The 17,458-nt window shown below is 47.6% G+C and overlaps 1 protein-coding gene across 1 annotated transcript in view; it reads left to right on the forward strand.

Annotated features, from left to right (window-relative positions):
- The window catches only part of FMNL2 (formin like 2), a 263,738-nt gene that overhangs the window by 222,565 nt on the left and 23,715 nt on the right, over positions 1-17,458 (forward strand). Inside the window, 7 exon segments of the mRNA XM_072757816.1 lie at positions 5,071-5,145; positions 9,653-9,763; positions 12,043-12,192; positions 14,205-14,306; positions 16,048-16,360; positions 16,695-16,758; positions 16,760-16,905. Coding sequence (XP_072613917.1) covers positions 5,071-5,145; positions 9,653-9,763; positions 12,043-12,192; positions 14,205-14,306; positions 16,048-16,360; positions 16,695-16,758; positions 16,760-16,905 — 961 coding nt within the window.

A 17,458-nucleotide genomic window follows, 5' to 3' on the forward strand; every position in this document is an offset into this window, starting at 1 on the left:
TGCCCCTCGCCTCGTTTGGCCTGTGAGCTTCCAGGCTGCTCGATCTGGGAAAACCGCAGTACATTGCCGCTGCTGCCTCGATTAGAACATCGGATGTCAAGGGAGGGGTTTTCCCCCCAGACTTATTAGCAATGAAAACCTTCAATGAAACTTTTTTCAATGAAATCTTACCAGGCAGCTCAGTATAATAAATCAAAGCTGGATAAATGACAGAAGTCCCCAAGAGCCTTCCTCATTTGTGTTTTTCCTTTCCGTGCCACGTTCCCCACCCTCGGAGCCCCCAGAGCGTTCCCTGCAACCCTCACAGCTTCCTACCAGAAGCCTTGAAAGCAAGCACGTGTCCAGAGGCTCTCAAGTGAACGCACGTGAAAATTGAAGTCCGGAGAGGTTCGCCCAGTTGCCCAGGCTCACGGCCCGGTGGCGGCGGATCTGGGACCCGTGTGTCCGGCCGGTGCCCCGCGTAGGCCTGTTTCTGCCTTCATACCCCCTCACCCCACTCGGTGTTAGAGCTTCAAGGTGCGAAGAGGGCTGGGTGTCAGGCAGACCTTGGGGATGGGCGGATGTTCAGTAGCCTGAAGCCTGAGGTCTAAGATCCAGGCCTGAGGCTCTTGCTTTATGCCTAGTGTTGATCGGGGCCAGCGAATCTATCCACGTGACACTGATTCATAAATGGAGATGCCTCTTCAGTGTCCTGCGGAGTACGTGCTTTCCCAGAGCATATACCTTTACTTTCCTGCTGTTTGCCTTAATTCCTGGCAGCCCTGGCTGTTCGTAGTGGAAACCTCGTTCCTACTGCAGTATTCTCGTGCACAGAAGCCTCGTCCTGCAGTCCGCTCTGCTTGGCCTTTCTGTGGCCACATTTTCTTAAATTTGCTGCCTACCCCACCTATTTCAGCGGCTGCCTATCACTGATACAAGACACAGGTGTTAAAGCTAGCCAGGGAATGGGAAATACCACTGATTATATGGAAGTCAAGAAGTGACATTCTTCAGTTGCCACAGGACAGTTTTTTTACTTGAAAATTTTCCAATCATGTACGGTCTGGCCCTTGTCGGCAGATGGACATTCTCTGCGGCAACATGCACCGTTCGGTAGTACATAGGTGCGGATGGGCTCCTGGCTCTTAGACACGTTTTGATGAAGGCCTTGAGCGCATCACCACGAGGGCCGATGACTGGGGATTCTGAACGTGACTGAGAGTCGCTGTCCTGTTCCTCTTACCGTCACCATCATTAGAGCCAGGTCAGTTTCAAAGGCGGGGAGAGGTGCGTTCAGCCACGATTGTCGCATTGGAACCAAGCGTGCGGGGTGGTCCAGACGTGAGCTGTGCGAGCTTTATTTCCTTTGATGCCGAACACAACTTTACCAGCCTCCCCCAAACCTATCTCCCCGTGTCCTGTGGGATTACAACATACAACATACACTTACCTGATGTGAGGCTGGTTTGCATGCTTTTCCTCCAGCAGAAATAGAGCCTCTGGGTCCCTGCTGTTCCTGTGGGACAGAGTCCGCCAATACCACCCTGAATTCGTAGTTGAGATCGAGATCGGCAGCAGAGCTTAAACCTTTAGAGAGGGGGAGGTGGGGAGCTGATAGGAGATGCCCTTCTGGTTGTCTCTGCGACAGGAGACGGGTCAGTCAGGTCATTCTTTCAGGGTTCTCCAAAGCTGCATCTCTGCCAGCAGCATGCCCTTTTGTGCATTTGGGTTCTTTTTACCAAGTCCATTGCAGCTGTAAGCTGGAAGATATTTTAAGTATTTTTAGCAATTAAAGGTGTTTCTCGGGATCCCTGGGTGGTGCAGCGGTTTGGCGCCTGCCTTTAGCCCAGGGTGCGATCCTGGAGACCCAGGATTGAATCCCACATCGGGCTCCCGGTGCATGGAGCCTGCTTCTCCCTCTGCCTGTGTCTCTGCCTCTCTCTCTCTCTCTCTCTCTCTGTGACTATCATAAATAAATAAATTAAAAAAAAATAAAGGTGTTTCTCTGTTTCATTGCACGTATGTTCTAAGCATGGGTTTCGCTGTTGACAGGGCGCCCTCCAAGGAAACGCATATGCTCAGAGCTCTGAATGTCCATGTTAGCCCTGTCTATCAGGGTCGTATGTGATTTTGGGATCTTTACCCAGCATGAAAGTAATCCTGTCGTTCTAGATTTGATGCCTTCTTTTTTTTTAGTAACGGGCTATGAATAGTTTGTTTTGTTGCTGCCCACATGTGCTTTCCTTGGCCGTATAATAATCCCCTTTTTCAATGCCTTGCACACAGTGCTTGATTCTTGTACCCCTTCCTGCTGCAGTCCCGTGGTACCCCGTTATGGTAACTCTGTCTCCTTATTTATTGTTGGAGATGGGATGAGTTAGGGTGAATGATCCGCAATTGGTAGAAAGGTTAGAGTTTAATCTGCTAGGCTGCGTTATCTAAGCTGTGGGGTCACCAGCCACGGGGACTTGTTAAAAGCACAGAGTCCTAGATCCACTGTGGAGATTCTCATTCAGTATGTTTCGATTTAGATGCCAGGAATCTGCTGTTTTTGAAGTTCCGTGGAAGATTCTGGTGCAAGAACATCGAGTATATGCCCAGTGTGATGATGGTGGTTTTTAACAACAATGCTTTAAATCTCTATTGGCATCTCAGATAATTCCAGAACGATGTAAATTATTGTCTTCAGCGGACCACGTTTATCTGCACAGCCCAGGCTGCGTCGGAGAAGGGGCATCCGCAGGCTGGCAGCTGGGAACCCGGCCCCAGCTTCTGCATTGATCTTTCATCAAGCTATGGTTATGTGATCTGTCTAGGTATCAGTCTCTTTCATAAATTGAGATACTTCCCGAGTCCTTGATATTCTTTGATTTGAAGGGATTTTGCCTGCCCAGGAGTTTTATTCCTCATCACTGTTCACTGATCGCTGCTGCGTCTCCTAGTTCATCGGGGGCCTAGCTGCTCAGCAGAACATCGACTGCTGCTGCTGGTAGCTGCTTGCAGATTCAAGACCGCTTCTCTTCCTTTCTTCTGATGCTACCAACCTCCCAAAGCAGATTGAAGGAAACCATTACCCTGGGAAACAAGTCCTTATTTTGGGGTTTCTCTTAAAATTTAGGCTGTAATTCTGACCGTTTTCATATCCGGCCTCGGCTGTTTTCACCCACTGGGCTCTTTTTTGCAGGCTGAGGGGACTTTTGCGACTTTGGGCACAAGATGTGGCTGATGTTGTAGTCTAGGGAACTGGGCTTGTAATGCCTCACCCTCCCAACAACCCTACTGCTTCCAGGAACCTCCTGCCTGTTCTCCAGGAGGGACTGGCTGAAACCAGGGGCAGAACAAAGTATCCCCGTAGATCTTTGGTTCTCCGCCTCTGCAGAGTTGCATCAGAATGGTGTGTAATGCTTTAAAACTGTGCACGTGTGTGTCACCCAGCCCGGCCTGGCCCTGGTGAATCGGGCTCTTTGGGGTGGGACTGGACATGTCTGTGTTTTATTTTATTTTATTTTTTCATGTCTGTGTTTTAAAGGCTTGACTTCAAATGCTCCGTCTGGAGCCTGCTCCTCTGCCTCTGGACTGGGTCCATGTACTGTTTCTGTATTTTTTGTTAAGGCAGGTACAAGTAAATGGAGAGTTGTCATCAGGATACAGTAAAGTGTGAGCTGTGATCTATTGAGAAAATTAAGTTGCTTTGAGACCTGGAAGGCCCTCAGTGGCTGAAGGCTTAACATTCCCGGCATGCTGCTGAAGTGCAGGAACTATCATCACTAAAGCTTTACTCCTGGCGCCTGTCTACCATGGGCTGATGGTTCTTGTTTCATCAATGTGATAGAGTGGAAAAGTCATTCATCCTTTCATTAAAGTGTATTTCCACATAATTACTCATTTGTCCTTTTTTTCAGTGTAATTCAAAAAGTAATATGGAGAATTTACAACACGCTAAGCATTGTTCTGGATGCTAAAGATACAGTAGTGAACAAAACAGGCAAAACTTCTGTCTTGAATCTTTTTCTTCATCAAAATATTTATTAAAATGGGATTTAATATGACGGAGCTCAATGGCTGCATTATAGCCTTATGAAATGTCATTTTTAGGGGGATCCTTCAGGATCGTCCTGTGTATTCCTAATAGGACAGATATAACTGGAAAATTGAGTTAAGCATGTGAAACCCAGATTAAATTCAAAACGTGAAGACCAGAGACTATTACCAACACTGCAGGTAGCTCATGGGTGTTCAGGTGCATGCTTTCTGAAGGCAAAAGGAATAAACCAGGGGGCTCCAAAAGGAGGCAGCCAAGGTCACTGCAGAACTAAAGTTTATCCTCTGATTTTGGGAAAAAGTCACCAGAGAATGTGTATTTCTTACAAACCTTTCTTTGACTCTGTTTTTAACTCCTGTGTAGAGCTCACCGTAATTTATCCGCCTCTTTCACCCGTTAGTGAAAAGCATTAATTCGAGGTGAATGTTTCAGGCATCAGGGATGCTACCTCACAAATCACTGCAAATTTCTATACTTGCCTTGAATGGGTTAACACAGCTTCCTCGGTGTCTACTGGAGTAGGAGGTGCTTTACTGCCGTGGTGTTTCCTTCTGTGCTGTAGTTTATGCACGAAAATAATTTGATTTAGATACAATAGGAATATTTTCAATCTGCTTTACAAGGAATTTAAATACTAAATTGTCCAAATCTTTTAGTGTGCCAAATCTTTTAGAGTGCTTTTGTAAAAAAAAAAAAACGGGGTAGGGGTACGGGAGGGGTTGTTTTTGTTTTCTTTTTTTAAACCATATAACATCCTGGGATTCTGAATGCAGGCTAAAAAATTGATGAACTGCAAAGATAACCAATAAAAGAAAAATACATTTGACAGAGATTTCAATATATCAAGGGAACATTTATTTAAAAGAAACCGAGGGCCTGGCTCATGTTGCTATTGGTGAGTTAACCAGCTTAGAAGAGAAGTAAATAGTGTGTGAGAGAGGCAATAGAAAGATATTCTGGAAGTAATTATTAATGCTAAAATTCCTGCATCTAATTTTAGAATGCTTATGTTTGGAATTTCATACGCGTGATGAAAATGTGTATTTCAGGTTTGTGGAGAAAAACAGCGCTTTGAGAAGTTGATGGAACATTTCAGGAACGAAGACAATAACATAGATTTTATGGTGAGTCATTCCAGTACTGCCTTACATTCAATAAGGCAAGCTCCGTTTCTGTACTTCTTTTCCCAAATCCATTTATGTTTTATATATTATATGTGTGTATGTATGTATGAATGTTCCAGAGGACAGAAAATTGAGTATATGAGGCTGTGGATTCACGCCAGTGTGTCCTCACAGTCTGTATTTTCCCCTTACGGTGTTTATGTCCAGTTTCATTCCTCACGTACATCCTGCATAATAAAGGCCCAAAGTACCAAGTATCCGTAGCAAATAAAGGATGAAGCCATGCGTTGGGGGAAAGGGTGTTAACTCCTGGCACACATCCCTGCCATCGCCAGCTTCAGGTCTCAGGAAATCTGCGTGAGGATCCTAAAGGTAGAAACCAAGAACCTGGACCATTTTGTCTTTTTTTTTTTTTTTTTTTAAAGATTTTATTTATTTATTCATGAGAGACACACAGACACACAGAGAGAGAGGCCGAGGCCCAGGGAGACGGAGAAGCAGGCTCCGTGCAGGGAGCAAGCCCCACGTGGGACTCGATCCCGGGACCCCAGGGTCAGGCCCTGGGCTGAAGGCGGCGCTAACCGCCGAGCCCCCGGGCTGCCCACCATTCTGTCTTCTGCACGCCTCAGCCCAGTGGCTTTCCCCAGACTATATTCTCAAAGACAACAGTGCGTTGGTTCTAGAACTGACTGTGTGCGTCCCCCAGTGACTGTAGCAGTGACTTCCCTGGGCCCCTCCCCCTGGTGACTCTGAGGGCGTAAGCACCCTGCGCGTCGCCTTAGCCGGGCTCTTCCCTGCCAGGACCTGTGGCTCAGTGGCACGACTGTCCTCTTCAGGACGGACAGCAGAAGGACTTGGGGACCACTGAATTCTTGGACTTGAATCTTAATCTTGGGTTGACGATGGAAACCTGCCATGGAGGATTTCTGGGACAGACCTCCCGCGAGTGCCCCCGGATCTGCAGGCTCTCGGAGTCCAGCTGGGTGGCCTGAGCGACTTCTGGACCTCGGAGACCTTTCGGGGGCTCCCTCTCAGCTCCCTTCACGCCCGGAGCAGGCGTCCTGCTCCGTTCTTCCCCTGTCGAGGTTTGAGACCTCGTGCTTAGGGGACCGGGCACTTTTCATTGGAACCGCCTCAGTGGCTATAAAACATGAAACAGAGTTTTGCAGATTTCTAACCCTTTTATGTGAAAAATTTTTCTGGGTCCTTAAATTTTATATGCATCCTTGCCCTCGACCCCTTCCAAAATCCATGAGAATGATGAAATCCTTCAGAGAGAAGCTTTTCTGTTCCATGGGGCATATTATTTGCTGTTTAAAAAGGTAAAAATTGTGGAACAAGGAATACTTTTACGCGAGCTTTCTAATTTTGTTGCTAGGATGTTTCGGCATGTCGAAGGCCCGTGTTTGCTCTCATGATGGATATGTGAGGAGGTCGTGCCCTGGCCCGCTTTACCAGGTTCTTCCCTCTGCCTTCAGGGCAGCTTGCTCGTTCCTGAAAGATGACCTTGCACATTGGAGGCTCCCGGGCTGAGGCCAACCTACAGGCTTGTGACTCCGCTGTAAAAAAAAATTGGAAATTGTGCATAAAAATATGGAATTCAGATTTTTTTAAAACAACACTTCAGCTAAGACAAGGCCCCTGTGCTTGCAGACTGTCAGCCGCTGGAGCCAGGGTCCCCAACTTTTAGCTTGAGGCTCCCCTTTACCTTGCCGTAGTCCTCGCCGCTCCTTACTGAGTCACAGGTGGCCACTTCACTCATTTTCAGACCTTGGGGATCACTCTGCCATTCGCATTTCTGCTGAAACTATAATTATATAATTAAGCCCTTTAAAATGCACTGCTTAGAAGTGAGTGTACTTCCTGTCATCTATTTATACATTCGGGCACGGAGGAACCTGACGTAGAAGATGCTGGGATACAGGTGCTCTGCTCGGTTCTCCTGTCTCCTGGCAGATCGTTGCCTCTCAGGCATATCTTAAAACTCAACAGCTACTCAAGAGAAATGGGAAGATGCCAGAATCGAACCTCTTTTCCTCCAGAAAAATGAGGCTTTTCTTAAACTATCCTTGGGGATGCAGTTAAGTTGTACAATGGGCCTAACAGCTTATTCCTCATAAAATATAAATTTCTCTAACATAAGACTTCTTTCTGGTTTGGGTTTTTTTTTTTCTTTTTTTTTTTTGGTGGACAAAATAAAAAAAAAACTGACAAAAATCTTTTTTTTTTTTTTTTGGCTCATTTAACCACAGAACATGAAGTCATTGTTTAGTAAACTGCGAAACAGTATCCTTGTAACCTAGGGAGTTGACATGTCTTCCAGAGATATCCAGTGTATAACTTACACTCAAAGAGGAATCTAACTTGATAGAAACAGGAAAAAAAAAAGATGAAAGAAACTGGGTTTGGAAGAAAGAGGAAGAAGTCAGTTTTCAGAGTCAATGTGAATCTGGATCCTCACTCATTTTACCTCCTTGCAGAGACTGTGTTTACCTATAGGGGGGAAAACATTAGTAAGATATTTTCATTATAAATAAACTGTCATTATTAAGAGTAAAATCAGGGTACCTGGCCGGTCAGTAGAGCATGCAGCACTTGATCTCAGGGTTGTAAGTTTGAGCCCTACACTGGGGGTAGAGATTACTTAAAAATGAAATCTCAAAAGAAAAAAAAAAGCAAAATAGATCTATTCAACTTTGTTTCATTCTTTACCAAACCAGGAACTGGTTTTCTAGGTGGCAGGCCTGAGGGGCACTGATGCAGTTGTGGAGAAAAAGCAGTAAATCCAAGGCTTTTGTAGAACAGAAACCAGTTGATTGTTTAAAATGGAAAGACGAATCCGAGATCTTGTTACAATCTTGATGGTATAGCGGGGCCCACAGTGAAGTTTTAGAAGTGATTATCCTAAAAAAAATAAAAAATAAATAAATAAATAAATAAATAAATGATTATCCTGTGACATGACAATAGGTGATTTTTTTAAATATTCTTTTTTTTATAAAATTGTTCATTTTTCTGTGATATACGTGTAATAACTCACACAGTTTGATCTGTATACCCATAAGACTTTTTAAAAAGTTTCACTGAGAGGTGATGAACATGACATCTAATTTATCCATTGAAAGTGGACAGTTCAATGTATTTTTTGTATATTTGCAGCCGTCACTGTGATCTAATTTAGAACATGTCGTCACCCCAGCAAGAATCCCCTTTAGTTATTAAAATCCATTCCCAGTCCTAGGCAGCTTCTTCTTATTCATAAGACACATAGAGAGAGAGGCAGAGACACAGGCAGAGGGAGAAGCAGGCTCCATGCAGGGAGCCCGATGCGGGACTCTATCCCCGATCTCCAGGACCACAGCCTGGGCTGAAGGTGGCGCTAAACCGCTGTGCCACCTGGGCTGCCCCCCCCCCCCCCCCTTTTTTTAAGAGATTTTATTTATTTGAGAGAGAATGAGCAGGGAGGAGGGACAGAGAGAGGGAGAGAGAAGCAGGCTCCCCCCTGAGCCAGGAGTGTGGTGCGGGACTCGATCCCAGGACCCTGGGATCATAACCTGAGCCAAAGGACTGAGCCCCCAGGGGCGTGTCCCCCCCCACCCGCCAAGGCAGCTTCTAATCTACTTTCTGTATCCACAGATGTGCCTGTTCTGGGTATTTGATTTGAATGGAATCATAACCTATATGATCTTTCATGACTAACTTGTTTCATGTAGTGTAATATTTTCAGATTCCTCCATCCTGTAAGGTGCATCAGTACTTCGTCCCTTTGTATCCTCACATAATATCCCATCGTATGGTTATAGCACATTATTATTTTTTTTAATAAAATCTTTTATTTTTTAAGATTTTATTTATTTATTCATGATAGTCACACACACACAGAGAGAAGAGAGGCAGAGACACAGGCAGAGGGAGAAGAAGCAGGCTCCATGCAGGGAGCCCGATGTGGGATTCGATCCCCGGTCTCCAGGATCGCGCCCTGGGCCAAAGGCAGGCGCTAAACTGCTGTGCCACCCAGGGATCCCATAGCACATTATTTTAATCCACCAGTTGATGGACATTAACCCCCCCTCCCCCCGGTGATGAATAATGCTTTTGTGAGCATTTGTGTGTAAGTGTCTCTACAGGCTCACGTTTCCAGCTCCTGGGGGTATGTTCCGAGGAGCAGGTTTGCTGGGTCGTGCAGTGACTCTGTTAACACATCGTGGAACTGTCGGCTCTTCCAGTGGCTGGTTGATGTCCACAGTGGATGCGGGTTCCATTTCCTCCACCTCCTTGCAGCGCCTGGTGTTGTCTTTCCTTTTGATTGTAGCCATCCTAGGGGATGAGGAGCGCGTCTTACTGTGGCATCTCTCTGACTTTTGAAATTCAAAAAATTATTAAGTATTTTGAAAGGCCCAGTGAAACAACGGAACAGGAGATTCCGTCTGAGTGCGTCTGAATGTGTGCTGCTGAAAGCATGTGCCCGTGTTTAAACTGGCTTGTAACCCACTGCGTCTCCTTGCAGGTGGCCTCCATGCAGTTCATTAATATCGTGGTCCATTCAGTAGAAGACATGAATTTCAGAGTCCACCTCCAGTATGAATTTACCAAGTTGGGCCTGGATGAGTACTTGGATGTGAGTATAGCTGTGCACCCGGCTCCAATGGAGACTTGGTCTATTGCCCACCCTCAGAGATACACTTCTGCCCTAACGAACGCTCGACGCTCCATGCAGTCAGATGCCGTGGCACTGGGCAAGGGGAACCCATCCAAGTAATGCCATTGGCCAGAGAAACTGGATTTTTGCAGCCCCCCTGGGCCTCGGGCTGGCTTCTGGCCTCTCCGGACTGGAGTCAGGCAGCCTCGCCTAGCCTTGCTGCAGTTGTGCTCTGGCTCTGTCTGGGCCAAGTCTCGTCACACCCTTCATCCGGGCTCTCGGGCGCTTGGGGGACTCCATCTGGGCAGGGCAAATAAAGCCCAGACTGCTGACGAGTGGGGAAGAAGTGCTTAGAGCATAAAACACTAATGAGGAAACAGACACCTGGGACTTTGTCATGTAGCTGTGAAATTCTGTTGGCTGCGTTGTGGCTTTAGGAGTTCCACTCTTAAGTTCATGGGAGGAGGAGGCCTGCAGTTGCTTGGTCTCTAGCTCCCCTGCAGAGGTGCTCAGCCTGGTCCCTGTAGCTCCTCACCCCACAGGTAGATAGCAGGTGGGTGTGAGCATGGCAGTGGGCCTGAGTTAGCTGGGTGTGCCCGGGGTGCGCCATGTCTGCGGCCTCTTGAGTGGTTCTGGGTTCCCCTGTGTGCAGTGGTGCTCCGCCTGAACTTGGAAGGCCACTGGGTGAGGCAAGAATCGTTGACCCTGATTGCAGATGTTTCTAGCCACAGAGAGAGTAGAAGTGCTTCTTCTGTGGACGCCTCCAGAGTCCAGCTGCCCATCTTCATCAGGGGTGAAGCCAGGGGATCACAGCTGATTGTGAGGCGGAGACCTAGCATTGCTCTGAGCTTGGCTCGGCTCCCACACCCGCGGCCTAACGTCCCCTGACGTCTGGCCTCAGGAGGCGTGCACTTCCATTAGAGTTGTTGGAATTGTGTTCTTATGTTGATAGTCACTAATATCTCTGCTAGAATCTGGTATTGAAAGGGTTTCCTGCTCTGAGATCAAGATTTCTCCAGCCTCCTGCCCTGCGTGCTCTGAGGGGGGGTGGTATTTGAGCAGAAACTGTGCACATAGATTGCTAGTGGTGGTGGGGGTCCGGTTCTGTGATGGTCGTGCAGACCCCGGGGGGCTGGCGGAGAGTCCCACGTCAGGTGGTGCCGTTGCTCCATGTCTGCTGTGTGAAAGCGGCTGCTTGGCTGCCACTGTCTCCCTTTCTAGGCTTTGCCCTTACTCCGACGTCTTCTCTGGCTTGTCCTCCTTAAGACTAAGATGGAACGTATCTCCTTAGGCCAAGCTAAGCTCTAGACTTCCAGATTAGGCCGGGGAGCAAATCCCTCTTCCAGAATTTACGGAGAGCACGATTCCTCTGAAAAAGCATTTAAAAATTTTTCCAAAACTCTGTTTAATGTCTTGGCCTCTTGGTTCTGGATCCTGATAGACGTGGTTAGAAGATTAGAAGCGTATATATATATAAATGCTTCATTCGTTTACAAAAACCCAGCCTCGTAAGTAGCCACGGATTTGTTCCGTTCATGTTTAGTGGTGTCATCCGTTTGCTGGTGTCACTCTAGCCACTCGTCTGTTCCCCCAAGGAAGTCAGGATTTCTGTCACTTGTAAGGAAGAGTGACACATTGTCTTGGCCCTAATCCCCTTACCACTGGTTGACTTGCACCGGGTGCCGGGGCCTCAGCAGTGAGTGGAGGCAAGCGGCGGGACCTTGGTGCGGGCAGCCCTTGGGGAGGTTGTCCCTGAGGGCGGATTCTAGCAACTTCTGCTAAGTAAGCCCCAGGGCTGACACGGTCCTGCCCACCCCACCTCCCGCCTAACCCTCCTCCTGGGCACCTGCCCTCTCCACTCAGGCAGTCGCCTCTGCCCTAACTTCCCCCACACACAGGTGCCTCTCCAACTTGTTACCTGGACCGCGGCTCCCTCCTGAAGCTGCTTTTAAGTTTACTAATGTCTGGTTTCACCTGTTTTGTATCAGAATGCTTTATTTTCGAATATGTTGACCTGGGAAATATATTTTTCGGGAGGATTAGGGGGGAAATGTGTCTATATTTGGGAGAGGGCATCCCCAGAGAGGCATCTGAGGGCACCCTCTCAGCCCAACACTGCGTTCCCTGGAGGCAGACACCTCAGACCCTCTCCTAGGCAAGTCTGCCCTATTTCGAACCGGAGCATGTCGGCTGTTGTGTCATTTGCTCTCCTTCCACAGCTGTGCTCACGCCGCCTTCACTTGCATTTTGGTTTGTAGAAGTTGAAGCACACCGAGAGCGACAAACTGCAGGTGCAGATTCAGGCTTACCTGGACAACGTGTTTGACGTGGGCGCCCTGCTGGAGGATGCGGAAACCAAGAACGCGGCCTTGGAGAGGGTGGAAGAGCTGGAAGAAAACATTTCTCATGTAACTACGTCTCGGAGAAGGAGACACTGTTCATACGTAACTGGGTGCCCCGCAGAATAAGTGTTAGCTGCTCCCACAGTCGGTGGGGGGCCGGAGCGTAGGGATGAGCCGCAGCTGGGAGCGGGCTGCCCGGGCCGCTCGGGGCCTCGCAGAGAAGGCACGTCCCATACTGAAACTAAGGGGGACCATTGCCTTGCCCCGGTCACCTGCTCAGTTTCCTGGGCATCTCGGGTCCAGACCCCAAGAGCAACGTGATGGGCACTGCGCTGAGGGGAGGTGTAGCTGGAATATGGGACTCGGGGCTGAGGTGCAGAGGCCTAGTCTCCTCATACTCTTCTGAATGGAAGCCATTTCCGACCACGTGTGCTCACCTAGGCCCACGGTGGATGGGTTCTAGCACTTTGTGTGAAAAAAGGCCTTTGTGTCCTCCCCACCTCCCCACCTCCCGCCTCGCCCTCTCCCTCGGTGGAACTACTGCTGCCACCTAAGCAAGATACCCCCCGCCTCAACCTCTCGGGGAGTTTGCGTTGATATTTCACTCATAGTCTTGTGAATAGAAGTCGTGCTCTATCCCATGTGTCCCCACAGGCCCAAGGTCGGAGTGACCTTGTATCCTCCTGACCACGTCTACACACTCTTGCCTTAAGCTGACTCCAGTTCTACATGGATTCTTTTCAGCAATAGGCATTTTCAAGGAAATCAGTAAGCATGTCCCTTACAGCCTCTTCTCTGAGGACTGTCCTCTCAATATGACATCAGCTCCATTTCAGAGCAGGGATTTTTTTCTTTGAGGGATTTTTCTGGCCACAGACTAAGATGGATAGGAGTCTACAGCCCTTTGGAGGCCATCCATTCTGTTCACCCATTAAGCAAATACTTGAATATTTGCAATGAGTATTGTAAATAGTGAATGAACAGAAAAATGGTGCTTCTTAGAGACCCCAGGCATCATGAGGACCAAATTCTTTTGTCGAATTCCGCTTGACGATGTCCTTGGTTGTAAATGAGTTGTCTCTTTTTGGAGCAATGTTGTTTTCCCATTTGAATGGTCCATTTCTTTTCCTCGACATCTTCTTAGTTGAGAGTATGGGACGTGCTTGACGTCCTTCACCCTCGTTCATCGTTCTGAAAATGGGCACCCTCTTGGCCGTGGTTAAGCCGAGTTGGTGAGCCAACCCATCCCCCACCTCTGGAAGTGCTGCAGTGACGTGTTGGCCCCCGGTTAGGAAGCGCACCTACCGGCCCAGTGTTTTCTTACCCTAAAGGGTTGGACTCCTGTTCTGAACCTGATCGGCACTTTCCTCCCCACCCTTCCTCCTCACCTTGCCTCCCTGGTTTTCCTTACCTGTGATCTCTTGTGATCATTTCCAGTGAAATGTGAGAGATCTGAGGTTGCTCACTCTCAGAGCCTTGTGGTAAAAGTAACCACTTAACACACGGTTCACCCTGTGTTCCTCTAGAAGCCTCAGTCTGCATCGCATGACCATATTCACATAACCCACTTTTGTAGCCGGCCACCTGTTTGTTTGAACCGCCCCTCCAAATGGCTTTTATTATTGGGGCAGTTCGGGTCAAAACAAGCAGTACTGTTTTTTCAGCTGGTTTTCAATAATAACAGAACCAAGTTTGCAGACCAGTAATTTTCAGAAGCTTTTGCCTAAATGGCCTCTTGTTAGGGAGGGAAAGGTGGACTTTCCTTCGTGCCTCACCTGCTGTTCCTCACACCCTTGCCAGCTGCTACAGAAACAGAGGGAGATGCATGGTGATCCTCAGAATATCAGGGAGCTGACAAATGGGTTTTATTAAGGATCATGTATAAATTGTTAACTCCTGTTAGGAATAAATATGTATTCGGAATCTTATAAATATTAACGTTTCCAGAAAATAGCTTGTGGAACACATGCAGGACTCTGATGGGCCCCTGATCGTTTTTGAGCTCCACTTTGAGAACTGAGGACCTGATGAGAATGGTTGTGTGTCGTGACATAGGTTCCCTTTTAAAACCTTTACAGTTGTCCGAAAAACTGCAAGACACAGAGAATGAAGCCATGTCCAAGATCGTGGAACTGGAAAAGCAGCTCATGCAGAGGAACAAGGAGCTGGATGTTGTTCGAGTAAGTGTGCTGATGACAGCCGGCCCAGATGGGCAACGCAGGGAAGGTGCGCCCGCCGGCGTTAGCCTAGTAGGATGTGGAGTCTGTTCATGTCCGAGGAATGCATCGATGCAGCACATTTATTGGAACCATTTCAGAGGTGATACTCAGATGAAAAAGTACGATGGTTAGGGTGTGTGTGCACATGTGTGTGCAATCAAATATGTTGAGGGTCAGTACTTCCTTATCACAGGTTTTGAGAGCAACAGTATTTTCCCATCTGGATGAATCTGAGTTGATTCAGTCAGTGGATCACCCATTTACTTGGAAATAACAACACGGCATGGATTTAATTCACGCCACTTATTTATTTTTATTAGGGCTTAGACATCTTTTTATTTGTTTTGTTTTGTTTTTTTTTTTACTTCTACTTGAAACCAGATTTGGTGGTTGCCATGGAAATGGTGAAATCAACACAGGCCAGAGCAAATGGGGTTCACCAAAACAATTTTAAAAGAAAGAAAGAAAAAAGCCGGAGCAAAACCGATCCATTTTATTATCAGATAATCCCAGCTATTTTATTTGGCCTTAGCATTGTTTTTACCTTACGTGTCAGGTATTATGGAGTGCCCTCCGTCTGCTTAAACCCGTACAGAACATAAAACCCCCGAACGCTGGGCGGGCTTTCAGGCACACGGCCGCCTTCACCCCATCGTTGATGAAGCGGCACGTTTCACGCGATGCTTATCGTGTCTGCGTGTGTTGCTTGATATTCCAACTTTCCTGCGGTTAACTCTAGGAAATTTATTTTTTGGCACGCCATCGAGACAAAGTATAGCATATGGACTCAATTCAAGTCAGACTCTCAGATTATTAATAATAGACAGGGTGTGAAGAATGTTTCCCTGCCTGCTGGCGGTTTGTGGAGAGAGATCACGTGTACAAGACCTGGCGAGCGAGTCCTATAAAACCCTTTCACTGGAACCTCAGCAGGCCCCTCATAAGAGAAACGGGGACGGCGTTTAAATTGAAAATTGAAACTTTTTGTTTTCTGCTAAAAACCTAGACCGAACTAAGTCATCAGTAGAGGGAAGCATTGGCCTGTTCGGCTAAGCTCGTCTCGGATGGAGACCGTTAGGACTGCTGTCCTAAGCCGGCTCGAGGGTGCGTGGTGAAGGCCAGAGGAACCCGCTCAACAGAATAACCCTGCATATTCATAAGTAGATTATTCCATGCTTTGCAGATTTTTAATCCCAGTCAGACTTCTATCCAAATCTGATTCAGGGCCTTTTTTGTCCACTGTTAGGTGATACGTGTCTAGGAATTACCGATGAGTTTTTATTTATTTTTTTTGAATTTTTAAATTAGTAAAAGGAAAGCATACTGCCCCACCCAGATACCCTCAGGGTATTCCAAAGTCAGCCATAAAATTATTTTTGGGTCCTCTCTGTGCCTTGTTCCTCTCCACCTCCGGGATGATTGAGTCAGCCGTGCTTCTTAATGGAAAGAACTATATTGACCGCAGCAATTGCTAGAATCGATTGTGTGCATCACCAATGAACAATTGATAATGAAAGGGGCTTTGTAAGACCTGGCTGAGTGCCATAGAATTCCTAGGTACACAGGAGTAGGAGTTTTCTTTTTCTTTCTTTATTATTATTATTTTTTGGTTAATTTAGTTGGTCCTCAGATTGCCAGTGTGATGGTAACAGGTATGAATGTCATGTGACCATAAACCCTTGACTGTGGACTCTCTCTGCAGGAAATCTACAAAGATGCAAATACCCAGGTTCACACATTAAGGAAAATGGTCAAAGAAAAAGAAGAGGCCATTCAAAGACAGTCTACCCTGGAAAAAAAGATTCACGAACTGGAGAAACAAGGGACCATTAAAATTCAGAAGAAAGGGGATGGGGACATTGCCATACTGCCAGTGGTGGCTTCTGGCACATTGTCCACGGGGTCAGAAGCGGCAGTGGGTAACTTTGTGGGACCAGTAACCGGGGTCGCCTCCTCGGGACCGCTGCCCCCCCCACCCCCCCCACTACCTCCATCGTCAGAGACACCTGAAGCAGGTAAGAAGCCTCGGTGGGAGAACTGAGACAGTATCAGCCTATTTGTATTTCTTCTTTTATCCACTGCCCGATACTGTCCTTTGTCTGATTTTTTTGGCCTGTTCTTTTACTGATTTTAAAAAACTTTTTGCATTTTGAGACTAAGATTATAAAGCTTCATTTTGCATGTGTTGCAGTGTATCCTTTATTTGCCCATGAGGGGATGTTATAGTCTTTGAAAAAAAGCCTGTGTCCTCTTCAGTGTTTTGAGTTTGCATACGTTCTGTGCACGTGGCATCCTGCAGGTGAAGCCATACCCGTGTTCAAAGGCGATTCATTTCTTCTTTTTCACTAGTGCAAAATGGTCCAGTAACGCCACCCATGCCGCCGCCGCCGCCGCCTCCACCTCCCCCGCCCCCTCCCCCCCCCTCCCCCGCCCCCTCCCCTCCCAGGCCCTGCAGCTGAGACGGTGCCAGCTCCTCCTTTACCTCCCCCTCCTCCTCCTTCTGCACCCCCGCTGCCTGGAACATCCTCACCCACAGTGGTTTTCAACTCAGGATTAGCAGGTAAGAGCACAGAATTAAGACCCAGGTACTGGTGTAAGAACATTTGTGTTACCTCCAGAGCCTTTCTTTGAAAGTCCAGGTCCCCTGCACGCCCATGTACCCCATTCCTAATATAAGAGCGTTCCTGCTGATGCAGCTGGGAAAGGGGAAAGTTAGGCACAGCAGGGGTGTCCCCCCCCCCACCACTCTCTAGCAGGGAGTTCCGATTTTCCCAACTTCCCACTTTCCATTCTCCCCACCGAGAAGAGGGAAGAAAGACAAGTTACCTTCTTAGGGTCGGTGCATTTACGTGAATTCCTCAAGCACCTGTGGACAGCTGGTCACAGAAGCGTACTGACTTCCGTCCTGACACAGATGTGCCTCTGTGGTTGGAAGATCCATGCAGCGTCACTCACCAGAGGCAGAAACGCCTCTCCGTGCACTTGCCCGATGTGGACTTCCAGGCGTCTCTTCTGTGCATTTGAAGACATCAGAATCCACTCTAGTGGAACCGAAGCTTCAAGAGTTGCCAACGGTGGTGTCCCTGTGCCTCGAGATGCCTGAATCCTGCGCG

This window comes from Vulpes vulpes, chromosome 5, assembly GCF_048418805.1.
Source record: "Vulpes vulpes isolate BD-2025 chromosome 5, VulVul3, whole genome shotgun sequence".
In the NCBI taxonomy this organism is placed as follows: Eukaryota; Metazoa; Chordata; class Mammalia; order Carnivora; family Canidae; genus Vulpes; species Vulpes vulpes.